The sequence below is a fragment of the Triturus cristatus genome, chromosome 9, assembly GCF_964204655.1.
Source record: "Triturus cristatus chromosome 9, aTriCri1.1, whole genome shotgun sequence".
Classification (NCBI taxonomy): Eukaryota; Metazoa; Chordata; class Amphibia; order Caudata; family Salamandridae; genus Triturus; species Triturus cristatus.
In genome coordinates, this window is record NC_140592.1 from 589,383,226 (window position 1) to 589,397,891 (window position 14,666).

The 14,666-nt window shown below is 44.2% G+C and overlaps 1 protein-coding gene across 1 annotated transcript in view; it reads left to right on the top strand.

The window, feature by feature from the left end:
* Positions 1 to 14,666, top strand: part of DHX34 (DExH-box helicase 34) — a 403,223-nt gene that overhangs the window by 108,332 nt on the left and 280,225 nt on the right. Inside the window, exon 4 of the mRNA XM_085625635.1 lies at positions 4,023 to 4,334. Coding sequence (XP_085481761.1) covers positions 4,023 to 4,334 — 312 coding nt within the window. The remainder of the gene's footprint in view (positions 1 to 4,022; positions 4,335 to 14,666) is intronic.

Below are 14,666 nucleotides of genomic sequence, written 5' to 3' on the forward strand. Positions count from 1 at the left end.
GAGGAGGCGTATGAGGCTCAGTGCTTGCCGCCAACAATGCGAGAGGCGCTAATGGTTGCACTCTTAAAGCCGGGGAAGGCCCCAGACAGCTGCGAGTCTTATCGTCCCTTATCCCTTATAAACACAGATGTAAAAATTTTAGCAAAAGTATTAGCCACTCGACTGCAATTGCTTCTTCCTGTTATGGTCCTTCCGGATCAGCCAGGGTTTGTCCCCGCTCGATCCACGTCGCAGAATTTGCGTACGATTTTTGCGGTTATGCATGTTTTGGAACCCAGGCTGCCAGCAGTAGCAGTCCTCCTAGACGCTGCGAAAGCGTTCGACTCGATATCCTGGTCATATATGATAGCGGTCCTGCATCGTATGGGGGTTCCATTTGCTTTCACGAACTGGATTAAATTATTACATACTAATCCGGTGGCTCGAGTTAGGATTAATGGGCAGCTCTCCGAAGCAATCCCTATCCAGCGGGGTACGCGGCAGGGATGCCCACTATCGCCGCTGTTATTTGCTCTGGTGTTAGAGCCCCTAGCTTGTATCTTACGGCAGCGTCATGCCCAGACAGCCTTGCGGTTTTTGCAGCATCCGCTTGCAGTCTCCATGTATGCGGGCGACATGGTGTTGTATGTCCGAGAACCGGCGAGGTTTCTCGCGCAGCTTATCCGGGAATATGTTAGGTTCGAGCGCTTTTCAGGCCTGGGCATTAACTGGTCCAAGTCGACTATACTGCCGCTCATGGAGAGTACACAACCATTTGATGTGGAATACCCCCTAACGTGGTGCTCAGACGCTGTGAAATATTTAGGAATTTGGCTGTGTAGGGACCCGCAGGCTGTTATACAGGCTAACTTCGGCACTGCCATAGTGCGGCTTGAGGGGCAGGTGAACAGGTGGATTAAGTTGCTGCTCTCATTCGCGTTTCTTATATCTTTTCTTGAACATTCCAGTGCATCTGACGCGACACTTTTTCGACAGCCTGCGCTCCCTCTTGATCACGCTAGCCTGGGGAGGTAAAAAGCCTTGCCTTAGGTGGGAGACTCTAACCCTTCCATATGATCAAGGCGGCTTCTCGGCGCCTGACCTTCACCTCTACTACCTTTGTGCGCAGACGCAGTATGCCTATTATTGGCAACACGATCCAGCTTATATTCCGCATGTGGCGGTGGAGGCCGGTGCGGTAAGCCCTATACCGCTCAAGGCGATGATAGTAAATAATTATACGGTATTTGAAAAGGGGGAAGTTGATACTGTGCAGACTATGGCTGGGGCCTGGCGAGAACTAGGTAGGCGAGCGCATAAGCTGCCGTTATATGCACCCGGGATGCCGCTCCTCTACCACTCGGACCTCTCGGTCACTGGTGAGGCTGGTATGCGGCACCTCCTTAAAGACATAGAGCTGACCACAATGGCAGATGTGTTCCCGAGTGGCCGATTCATCGCTTTAGATAGCATCAGTGCCCGAGCCAACGTTTCCACTATGCATCTTTTTGCCTTCACTAGATTGCGCTCTGCGATGCGGGCCCTCTACCCTACTTTCCCTACGGCGCCTCCGTTGCTGGAGGCACTGCAATTGCTATACACTGCTACGTCTAGAGCCAAATTAGTTACTCGGCTTCATAACGCATCACAGAAGGAAGTGCCACCGAGAGCGGCGGCCGCATTGGCCAGGTGGAATGCTGTGCTTCCGGAGCCGTTATCTGAGACTGACTGGTTGGATAGCTGCCGCCTAACAGGTAAACTGACAGCAAATAGTAATTTGCGACTAGTACACTATAAATATTTGCATCAGCTCTACTACACGCCGGCGCAGCTTCATCGGTATGGGCTACAGCTGGTAGACATTTGTAAGCGTTGTGGAGCCCAGGGGGCTGACTTCTATCACCGAGCGTGGGCTTGTCCCAAAATAAATGAGTATTGGGGTTCGATTACGAGAGCTCTTGGCCAAATGATTGATGAGGCGGTAGACTGGGGTCCAAAGGTGTGTGTGTTGGGGGTTGGGGCTAAGGCGAAACCATCCAACAAAAAATTTGTCTCCATAGCGTTGCTCTTGGCTAAACGTAGGATCTCCTTGTGCTGGGGCAGTAGGGCAATACCTACCACTAAGCTATGGCTGCAGGATTTGACTGACTGCCGGGACCAGTTCACGTGTTATGCAGAGGAACTGCCCGCTAAGTCCCAGCCGCGGGATATATGGGGACCGCTCACGTCCTATTTGTTGGCAGTTGATGGTGTCTGAGGCCCAAAAGCTGGTCGTTTGCTCTCTCACGCATGTTAGCCCTGCACTGTATTTTCTGAGATTGTTGTATCTGTGATTCCGCATGCCCTGGATTTTGTACCATGATGCAATATGAGTTACGTAATGTACATGAATGTCATATGCGTATTATGCCGATGCCGCATTCTGAATAATTGTATATCGTTTGTTGAGGTTTTTGTATGAAAACAGAAAAGCATAAATAAACAAAAAAAACAACAACAAAAAACTCGGAGACCAAGTGGGTGTGTTTAAGTCATTTTGCTGGCAGGGATCAGGAGAATGATCACTGAAGGGAGGGAAGGACAAAAGCAGACAATTTTGCGGTACACTTACAGGCTTCAGCACCCTGCCTTGCCCCGTTGGAAGAAACTGAAAACAAAAAGTAACAAAGTCAAAAAGTAAAACCTCTATGACTAGTGGAACCAATAATGCTTCCCTAACCCGAGCCTCATTGAGGGCAGCCTGAAATTGCACCTAGGTCACGGTCTAACGCAAATATTGACTTGTTTTGCCGTGTTGTAATCCTTTTTGCTTTAAAACTTTAAAAATCCACTTTTTTATTTCCCTTAATTCGATTTTAATCATTTTGCTTATTAAAGTGTACTCAATTTTTTTTATTGGTTTGGGCATTTTTTTATGTTGCTTTCTTATCTTTAGTGTTGTTTGGTACTACTTGAACCTATGTTGCTATTCTCTGGGGAAGTTCCTGCTGCCTGTGCCTTAGTTACCAGGTGTTGAGCAGAGTTTTCTGACGCATCTGGGAAAAGCAGATGGAATATGTGACTGGAAAATTGTCCAGAATTCATGCAAACGGTGTAGTGATACTCTTTTTCCATGTTATTCCCCATTAGAGCAGCAAAACTCAACGTTCCTGTAAGGCAACATCAGGTGCAGTATTACCGCACTGTTGTTACCGAGCCACTGGTAGTGCAGCTGTCTGTGGTAAATGCATTCCATTACTCTGGCTCTAAAATATGGGTACCTATCACCCTTAATTAAGTATTTCCATAAATAAACCCATGCCAAAGACAATAATAACGTGCCAGCTATTCATAAGAAAATCTCTATTGATTAAAGTGTTTTTATTTGTCCTTAAATGGAATGGGTCACCAGTTTTGTGGGAACTAACCATATTTTTGGAAAACAAGGGCTCTTTTTCCTTAGTAATTAGTAACTTTTTTGCAAAAGCAGTGTGCACATCCGCATTTTTGTAGATATTGTGAAAATTCCATTTGGCATAGTGTTAAGTGGAGGAATTCCACTTTGACAGATGCCTTGTGTAGTCTTCATGCAAACCTGATTTATTTGTGGTTTCCATAGGCTCAAACAATACACAGCAGTGACCGTTCTTTGTCATTCTCACTAAGAACCCTGTTGTGCCATAGGCATAGTGTTATATCCTCATTATTACATTTACATGTAATCAGCCTAGGTCCTCCTAGCTGCTCAGCCAGAGTGAGAGATAGTTAACGGAATGTTGGTGTGAGTGTGATGAATGGAATGCCTGGGTGCCTGTGTGGATGAGTGGTGACAGTTGGAGATGGGCTGAGCAGCTAGGCAGGCTGCTCCTGGTGGGGCTGGTACATGGCTAGTACCTGACCAGAGATGGCTGGACTATGATTGCTGCTACCTTGACATGGATGGAACCAATAAAGAACACTTGAAATATACTACATGGCTACCAGTGTCTCTATGTACAGGGTGCAACACATAGACTAATCCTTAAATGTTATTTTTCACCACTAAAGACTCTGTTTCTATTTAGGTTGGATACCAGATTCGATTTGAAAGTACTCGTTCCACAGCCACAAAGATTGTATTCTTGACCGAAGGCCTGCTGCTCCGTCAAATTCAGCATGAGACAGAGTTGATGCAGTACAATGTCCTGATCGTCGACGAGGTTCATGAGCGGCACCTTCATAGCGACTTCTTGCTGGGAGTCCTAAAGCAGCTGCTGTCTCTTCGCCAAGACCTGAAGATTATCCTCATGTCTGCCACCATTAACATCAAGCTATTCTCCAAGTACTTTGATGGAGCCCCGGTGGTCCAGGTTCCTGGGCGACTTTTCCCTATCCAGGTGAGGTTTGTCTACAGTGACTGCTGATTTCAGTGGATGCCTTTTGGTGACATATATTTTTCATGAGTTTTGGAGGAGCTATATATAGCTCTATATGTTTAAACGGCAAAGAGAATTATTTCTTACATTGGCTCTGACTTGTTTAGCATTGGTTAGCCCACCCTGGGATTCCCACTCATGACTTGTGTTTCTATTGTAGAAGAAGAGGGACATAAGATGGTATTACTGCAGTAGAAAACCACACGTCAATAGACGATTGGAATGTGTCTAGTGTATCCTATGTGATGCCTCGTTAAGACTTTTTTTTTTTAGCTTTGTGAATCCCCTAGTAACTTATTGGGATTTTTGGTCGGTGGAGCCAGAAATGCACACGAGAACACTCAATTAAAAAGTATTAAAACTTAAGTAATTAAAAAACTTCCATTTAAATAATCCTCATGAGGCGTACCTTTTTACTGCCTCATGTACTATGACTGAAAATGTAAGTTTTTTTTAGAATTCTAAAAGCTAGGCTGAGAAGATTCATAGTTTTCTTTAAAAAAACTTGCCTTTGATGAAACCGCAGATGGCTCCAGTCTCTCCAGGAAGTGGTAGGTTAAAGGAAAGTTCTCCTCAGATCTTTCCTTTGACACTCTTCTTCCCATGTAGGCTCGAGAAAGATTTACATAGAAAGCTCCCCAGGATAACTGGGTGAAAGGCGTTTTCCACACTTGCATCAGCTGAAGTCTCTGGTTGAAATGTACCGGATCTGTGCTGTTCCCACTGCTCTCTTAATTCCTGTGGGGCTGCTAATTTCCATACTAGCACCATCAGAATTTCAGGAGCACTCGGAATGAGGCCGTATTTGACTTGATTTTTAAAATAAAAGGCATTACTTGATAAATGCTAATTTTGAACATCTTTTCTTTCTCGTTGTTTTTAAAATAAGTTGTTTTTAAAACACATTAATGCAAGCTAATTGTGTTTCTCAATTTTTAATTCAAGCTAATCACTTATACACCTGTGCTAAATCATCTGGTGTCTGATACATGGACTGAGGGTCCCCAAGATCTGTCTCAGACAGCCACAAGCAGATTACCACACACAAGCCGAACTCACATGGCTTTCGAGAACACAATAAGCCTACTTTTGTGCCGTCTGGACAGTCTTTTGTTTTTGTTTCATACAAGACTAGATGCGAATTAAAGGTTGAGTCATGGAGCTGCTTTCCAGCTCACATGATCACTATAGGATAAAGTGTGTTCTCTGCTACATTCTGTGGCTAGCAGACTTTTGCAACAATTGTGTTAGAAGATTTAATTGATTTGGGATTAAACTTCAGTTAACTCATAAGGCCTTTTATCCCAGTATCATTGGGTGATAATATTTTGGTGAAATGGAGGACTGCTTTCTTTACGGCTGTTATCTAAGCTAGTATGTGTTAACTGCAGTCCCTCTCCTCTCAGACCCTACATTGTGCTCCATAAGAACAAGTTACATGGTCCTTCTGGGAGTAACCCTCCTGTCGTTATCTCAGCTGTGCAGAACCAACTGCCTGCTTGCTACCACCCCTACCTGTGTTGAAACCTAAAAGGATTGATGTAGTCTCATTAATGGACTTTTTGGTGCACGTATGCATGCGGCATCGAGAGTCACTCTATTGCTCCTGCCCCAACTGAGGTAGTCCCAGGGCTTGTCAGCCATTTGTTGAGCTGTTGTGTATTGATATTGGAAGAGGCAGTCATATCCTTATCACAATGTCACCTGGGCCACCTAGGCATGGCAGCACATGTTCTGTGCAAAACCTGGGCTTAGGGCAATGTACCTGTTGGCTTCTGAAAATGACTCAACTGTCCAGTCCCCCTAATTCAACCACCGAACACCCTGTTGTCTATCGTATGTTCTTTGAGATTTGTCTTGAGAGGGAAAAGTTTCAGTCTCTATTTTCCCTCTTGAGCCAGTTAGACATTCCCTCTTGCAAGTCTCGTCTCATTTTTCTTGTTGTTGCTTCCAGTCCTTTATGTTTAACTAGACTTACTGTATTTTATGAAGCCATGGGAAGAGTTATATAGCAAATAGCAGTTCTTTCCTCTGCTTCTGGCCCATAGGACATGAATCTCTAGAAGACATGAACTATTGCACAGATGACTAACCGTTTTAATGAAGCTGAAGTACTCAGAAAAATGAAAAGCTAGACGATGATGCCAGAGCCTATGACAAATAACTAAACATCTCTAATCACAAATTGAAAAAGCAGACTAAAAGGGAGCTTCATATATTCCTCTTGCATGGACAAAAAATACTGTTAACTTTCTGGTTAAGCGCAGGAGCATTATCCTCTGCTTCGTGCCAGAAGGAACAATCCAACTAAGTACTTTTGTTTTGCCCGTTTGACACATAGCAGCCATTCATCAACACGAATACCCCCTCCTCCCAATATCGGGTGGTTAACATATCAGCAACTTGCTCTATACAGATGACTTAGTTCTGCTCAGCAATACGAGAGTCGGATTGTAGCGCTTGCTAAATGTTTTGTATTCATTCTGATTCTCATTATGGGCAGAAAAATCAATAAGATGAGCAGTTGGTATCTCAAAGAACTGACTTATAAATACCTTAGTGTTACAATTGATGCAAGGTGCTCCCTTTGTCCGACACATGAAGGCTGTAGAAACCAAAGCTCTGGCCCTCCAGTCCTCCTTTTCATAATTGTCAAGCTCATTGTGGGGGGTGAGTCTTGATCCACTTTTGAAGGTAATGAGGGCTAAAATCATCACATCCTTGGCTTATGGCAGTGAGATCTTGCTGGGGAGGGACGGCAAGCTTTTAAACAATTTGTTCACCAAAATTTACAAGGCCGTTCTTCGATTGCTGAGATCTTCAGCAGCCACAGAGATCCAATTGAAATGTGGCCTCCTTGACCAACGGGTGGCAAGGGCAGGATTGTTTCCAAAACTTTACCGCGAACTCCGGTTTGCTAGGAGAGGACGTTAGGAGGCTCTACTGTGGGATGAAATTCAATCAGGGGATGTCAGTCAACCTCACACCCTGTGCCTCTAGGATTTTTTAAACGCCTAGCCAGGTGGCACAGGCCTATGGAAGCTACAATGTGTAGGGGCTGCAGTGCATACGAGGAATCACTTCAACACTCTGTTTGCAACTTTCCAGCCCTGTTAGAGGAGCGGTAAGAATTCCTAAGGCCAGAATGGAACAAACTAGGCACTCATACATGCCGGCAGGCCATTATTAATGCCCTTATCCCTGACAACACCACGTTGAATATCTTGCTGGTCAAGTTTGTGGCCGTAGCGGTTAAGAAACCAAGCAGGGAGGTCACAACTTGTGATGTGATACCGGCCATAAGTTCATGCACTTTACATGACGGCCCGCCAGTCTTACAGTATACTGAGGCAAACCTCTACTGTCATATGTTTTAAGCGTAAGGTTTAAGTGCTCTGCCAGCTTCCTGCATCTGTGTTATTCAGTAAATTTCCTCTTTACAGTGGATCTTGTTTATGAAACTCCTGTTACAATGCGTCATGTGAACAGCGACTTGTAATGCACTATTAGTTTTATGTAATTATTAAAGGTACACAGAACCAAATTATGCGCTAGCTTTCAAAGGGAACAATAGGCTCCCACACCCAACTTCTGTTGACAAAAGTCTGCTGCTATTTCATATATTGCACTCTTCACTTTATTTTCTACTGGGGTAGTCTGCCTGCATTTGCGCTGCTGATTAATTAAAAATGTATTGAAGTGTTTGGGTAGGTAAATTTAATGTTGTTCGTGTTGGTACAGACTGTAATGGTTTTAAGTAACTTGAGCCAAACTACAATAGGTTCCCGTGTGTTTCCGTCCTACGCGTTTCTGTTTTTCAACCTTGGTTACTGGTACAATAGGCAGTTCATCTTCCCTGTTTATTGGCTGCCAGGAAGATTGCATTTTTATAATTTGTGGCCCTGCAGTGAGCCACCCAGATAAGAACTGAAGGATTGTGGTCCTGGTAGTCAAATTATGTACTTTATTCCTCTAGTGAGATGTTTCACACTGATTGTGTTCTGTTCCATTAATTAGCAAGGCTGTTGTCCCATAACTAGTCCCACTTTCAAAGGCTGAATGCAGTTGCTAAAGAATAATAATTGGTACTACCAGGACTATAATGCACTAATAAGGGGCCCACCAGGGAGGCTCACTGGAGGGTCACAAATTAAATAAATTCAAGTGCGACTGTCCTGTCAGCCACAAAACATGGATGATGGACTGCCATTTGTACCCGTGACGAAGGTGGAATTACCAACACGGTAGGGGAAGGGTCACGGTAGGAATACCCTGATCCCCTAGACCTAGTGGTGGCATCGGCCATGGACCCCGCCAGAGCCAAAATGCATTTCCAAAAAATGTTTGCTGCATAATCACAAAGATTTGCAAATAACCTGGGGTGTCAATCCTGGAGACATAGCGGTTTCAATACCTTCACTTGTTTGTGCAGGGAAATCTGTGTTTGCTCTTGCTTGGCAGGAGCAATTTCAAAGTTCCGGCCAAGCAAGAGCAAACACGAAGTCTGCTCCCAGTGGGCAGGAGCATGAAATCTTTCCCCACCCCATGGAAGCAGAATTTTCATCTGTTTCCCTGGCTGCGCTGTTTCCCTCCCACATTAATTATTGGCCGGGCCATGGGGGATCGGATCCCCCTGGGCAGAAACTGGTACACGGAGGGGAGGCCGCTAGGCTCCCCTTCCCGATTATTAATTAGCCAGGCACTGGGGGATAGGGTTCCCACGCCGATATTGGCCCAGGGAGGGGGGCTCTGTGTGCCCCTCCACCATTTGAAAAACGTGGAGGGCTGGGGATGGGGTCCCTGAAGCCAAATAGGCCTGGGTAGGTGGACTGCATGCCCCCCTCCTATGATATGGCTACAAGCAGCCAACTCCACGCTGCGCACTGCCTTTGGCCATGCGCAGTGAGGGGTTGGCCACAGGACGCCCACCACATAATTAAATAATACTTTTGGAATTCACTGAAAAACCAAAGGTTACAGGGACGTTTTAGTTAGGAAATGAAATTTTAAAAAACATAGAAATTCACACAAAAAACAAAGGTTAAATGGAAGTTATAGTTAGGTTCAGATTTTACACACACAAAGCCATAGAAATTCTGCAGTTAAAACTAAACTTATCTCAAGAAACTATAACTCATGCCCTAAGGTTACTATATATCGCGCCCCCGCCATGCACAGTTTTCTCATCAATAATTTTACTGGAAATGTTACAGTGATATTCTCAACTATGCCATATAAGATGTCATGACTGATGTAAGATAATTAGCAGTGCTTGGCGAAGGCGTGAGTTATAGTTATCTTAAGGAACGAGTTACAGTTTCTTGAGATAAGTATAACTATAGCTGCTGAATTTCTAGGGTTTTGTGTGTTGAAAATCTGCAACCTTTGTATTTTTTCAGAGAGTGAAAAAAAAAATAATACACACACACATACACTATCTCTCTCTCTCTCTCTCGTCTCGTTTCACAGATCGGAAGCTGACACAGGGGGCTCGAACTCCATTCAAATTTAAAAGGCTTTCTTTATTCTTCTTCGGTAACGCGTTTCTCCTGCTTCTGCAGGCTTGTTCACACAACAAACGTCATTACATTGGCAACCACTTAAAAAACACAAGCTCCCGATCACATGGTCCGATACCACCATACAATGGAAGACAGACTGTATTCCAGTACGTGATCAAAACAAATATTGCCAAACATTAGTGTCAGATGTCTAAAATATAATTATTAAATTCATTTCATGACTCAACATGTTCTAGGTGGATTTATAAGTATATATATATATTTTGTAACATCCTATTTCCAAGATAATAAGAAGTCAGACACTTCCATAATCTCCTTCACAGTTCCCACTTGCATTTCTTTCATGCTAACATGATTTTCCCAAAAACTTGATTACTGGGCAAGTGCGCAATTCTAACAATTTCAGTACATTGTATCAAAGGGCATCCTCCTGTCTTGAAGCAAAGTGGGACAATATATCTTTTCATCCAATGTGTCCATTGATGGATAACGTGAACACATGGGTTAGATAAATAAATATTAAAAACTTTAAAATATATATTCCCTTCATACATATTTAAAAAAGCTTAAAAATGTGAAATCTTTAAGGAGATCCTTCTAACGCAATCAAATTGAATAAATTGCAAGTACATTGTAAACAAACATGATGTTTTTGTTGTTCATTGGAGCACTTAATAATGCCAAAGTCTATTGTTTATATGGCACAATAATCAGTAATCCAAGCATGATAAAGTGCAAGTGCTTTTTCCAACACAATATCTTCTGTAATGTGCTAGTGCGGTACAGTACCTATATTTATAAAGTGCTAGAGCTCACCCACTGCTTGGATTGATTAATGTGCCATTTTCCTTTCTGGTCCAAAGAACAATCTGTAAAACAATCTATAAAGTGCTAATACATTTTTCATTAGAAAATATATATTTTCACTCTCTATATAACTATACAATGACCTCCTTCATAATGTTCAATTCATATCTCTTTTAAATAATTTGTAAAAAAACGTAAAAAACTTACATTAATTTACAATTATCCTTCAACAAAACGTTGACTTAAAAAATGTTTCGATTCCTTCAGGACTACTTATTTTCCATATACACACATCTGACACTTTTGGCCATCATTTTCCCAATTTGGTTGCTTGTGTGTTTAAAATGAGCCATCAACTTTGGACACTGCTAGTTGCCTAAATGTACATGTAAGTCCTTGTCTGTATTCAATCCAGACCGGATTCAAGTGTTAAAAAGCATGATATACTTTGACTCCAGCTGCCACAATTTTCTCTCTCTGTTTCCCCCTCTTCTCATTCTAGTTACCTGGTCCACTGCAAAGAATGTTAAATCTTCCAGCTTGCCCTTGTGGAATTAGTTTATATGCCGGGCCACAGGGTAGGTTTTGTCGTTATTTTTAACCGCCCGCATATACTGGAGTATGCAAACATGTACCATGTGAACGGTGCTCACTACGTAAACCTATCGCAATTCAAAAAGCATCTTATTTTCCATGGTCCATGCTTTTTTCATTAGCGGCGACATAGCTGTCCTAGTGTTTTTCCCAATCGTGCAGGCTTTACATTTCTGACACCTGTAAAAGCCTGGATTTGATTTTAACGAATTATCAGGTTTGATCAATTCTGGACTGCTGTCTACAAGTTCTTGTCTCATGGACTTGGCTCTTTTAAAAGTCACCTGTGGTCTACGTTTGACAATAGTGCTCAGCAGCGGATCACTCCTAATGAGGTGCCAGTGCCTACTCACACAGTCTCTCACCCTTCTGTGGTAGGCACTGTACCCCGTGATTAGCCTGATTTCCTCACTTTCCTGATTCATTATTTTCTTTTTTCTCTCTTTTGGTTTCAATAATACATCTCTTTTGATACCTCCGACTTTTTTTTCCCTGCTGTGGTTTTCCTAAATGTTCAGGGGTGTAGTACAGTGTTCTTCACACTGTTGGTGGGGCAATGAGGTGCTCTTGTGTCCTGAGGACCTCAGGACACAAGTGGACTTCATCCCCCAAGCAGCAGTGCGCCAAGAGGCGCGTTTGCAGAGTGGTGTAAGAAGGGGGCGTGGCCTCAGACCACCTTTCTGCAATCCAGCTCTGTGGCGCATACTGGAGGTACCTGGTGGGCTAGTTGGCCCCCAGGGACCCTCAGTATTCAAGCGGAATTAATTCCCCAACTGCGTGGCCTTTGTCTCCCTCTCAGCAATCCCACTGCGTGGGTCTTACTGGAGGTAAGAGGTAGGCTAGTTGGCCCCTAAAGGACCCCCAGCAGGGAAGGGGAGTTCAATCCCCTTCCAAGAGCGCGCCAGGGAGCGCATTTGTAGAGTGGGAGTTACTGGAGGTAATCGGTAATAGGAGGGAAGTTGGCCCCCAAGGATGTCCTTGGGGGCCAACTACCCCTCTTGTTACCTCCAGTAAGTCCCACACAGTGGGATTGCTAAGACGTCTTCGGAGGCCATGCCCCCCTTTCTCCACCACTCTGCAAACGCGCCTCCCGGCAGACTACGGGATGGAGGATGAAGTCCAATTTAGTCCTGAGGGAGTTTGGGGGCCAAGAAGCCCTCCTGGTACCTCCTGTAAGTCCTACGCAGCGGAATTCCTGAGCGTTGGTCGGAGGCCCAGCACCCTTTCTCCACCACTCTGCAAGCGTGACTACTACTTAAAGAAGCATCTTTCTGCACCTCTGACTTAGAGGTACTTTTAATCCCCCTGCCCTATTATGTACTTTGGCCTTACAGAGGAGGTCATGCTAATCTCAGGGGTACCCCAACACCCCAACGCATAATGTCCCCAGTGTATGTAGGTGTTTTCACTGTATTCTAAGTGTCTTTTAGCATAGCACTGGCTCTAGGCCTGGTTAGTCAGAGTCCGTTACCACCAGTACCCATCAGGAACAAGTTGGGGGCACAGGAGGACTTTCTGCCCCTCTGTTGGTTCTTTTTGCACATCTCTTGCTTCTTCCTGCACTTTTCTTCATCTTTCTGGACTTTCTGCATTTGTCTTGCTTCTTTCTGTGTCTTTGTTCCTCTTTCTTCACATGTCCTACCTCTGTAGGCATAGTTAGAAATTAAAAAGCAAAAGACACACAATTGATGGACGGAATGCAGACCAATCAAAACATTCACCCCCAGTCAAGAGATCTGTGTTAAATCCATCGTTCTTTTCTTCACCATTCCACCCCAGTTTAGACCTGGCCATATGCAAATCAGTCTTGGCCCTGTGCCTCATGGGAACAGTACAACCCGAACTGCCAAGCCAGGTCCTCCCTGGACCAGAAACAAGCATCCTAGGACCGGTTTCGGGGTTTCACCCCTCTTCAGCCAGGATAGCTTGAATCCAGTGGCACAGTGAGCCCGCGACCCACGTCTGGGCATACCCGGTGCACTTGGGGCGAGAAAGCAATAGACACACACTTGATGGATGGAGTGCAGAACCAATCAAACCATTCACCCCCAGTCAAGAGATCTGGGTTAAATCCATCACTCTTTTGTTCACCATGTCACTCCAGTTTAGACCTGGCCATATGCAAATCAGTCTAGACCATGTGCCTCATGGGAACAGTCCAGTCCGAACTGCCAAGCCAGGTCCTCCCTGGACCGGAAACAAGTATTGTCGTGAAGGCAGCAATTTAGATGCATACATTGCTATGTTAGCATAAGCGCGTTAGATGTTAGAAAAGCCATCTTGCCACTTTTGTTGCTTTTGCACACGACACTGCAGAGACATGTTATTATTTGATAACTGCTTTCTTGCCTTTTCTTCACCTGAGAACTGTCTGTTGTTCACATCCCTAGACGTGCACTGCGACCTTGGTCTGAACATTGTGTGCAAAACACTCTGAGCCGCCAGACAATGTATGTTTTTGAGTTCAGGTTGATCGGCCAACTCTCTAGCCATAATATGCACACAGCTGCAAATCCCTGGGTGTCGAGGGCATTTAATATTACTGTTTGCATGTGTTAGAAACACATTTTGGAGAAGAACATTTCCAGGCGCAGAGCAAAGCTGATCCTGTGATGTGATTCACCTAAGCTGATCTTTACGGTATGGGGTTCCCCATTCAAGCCTAGAGACCTTCTATTAGTATAATAATACTAGCCTACTAGCGAAGGGAAGGTGGCTGTATTCCACTGTCATTTGTAATATGATTTCTCCCTTCATTTTCTATGGTATTGTAATAATGCTGATGGTTTTAATTTTAATCATTTGTCTGCTTATGTTAGCCAAAGTACTGCATCTTAGGACATGTAGTTTATAAAATAAACCTTTTAAACTTTACTGTGTCTCTGATTACTCTTGTTGTGGACTGATATGAGAATAATAACGAACAGGTATTTCTGATTCCCACCATTCCTGAGAGTACTCTAAGTCGCTTGTTCTGGGTTGTCTATACATTGGGACCTCCGAGAGAATACGGATAACGAATGGGACACTGATGCTGGTCGGATAGGGGTTCAGGGTCCTGAGGTGGGTTTTTGGTACACCACAATTCACTGAGGTCCTGGTTTCCTGCGCATAGTTCTGTGCAAGAGCAGAATCCCTGCAACATGGCGCCCAACGTGGGGCCTTTTGATTTGAAACGCCTTAGTAGTGCTTATATTAGTCCACAACATCCTCACTCTTGTTTCCGGATAGCGGGAGTGACGGTTTTGACCTACCTGCTAGTACGATAGGTTCCCTCAAGCTTGTTAATTAAAAAGGTTTTTTATTTCTGAACCCTTGTGCTACTGTAAAATCCATTGTTGTTCTTCTCTGTGTCCTTATGGCGGTCGAT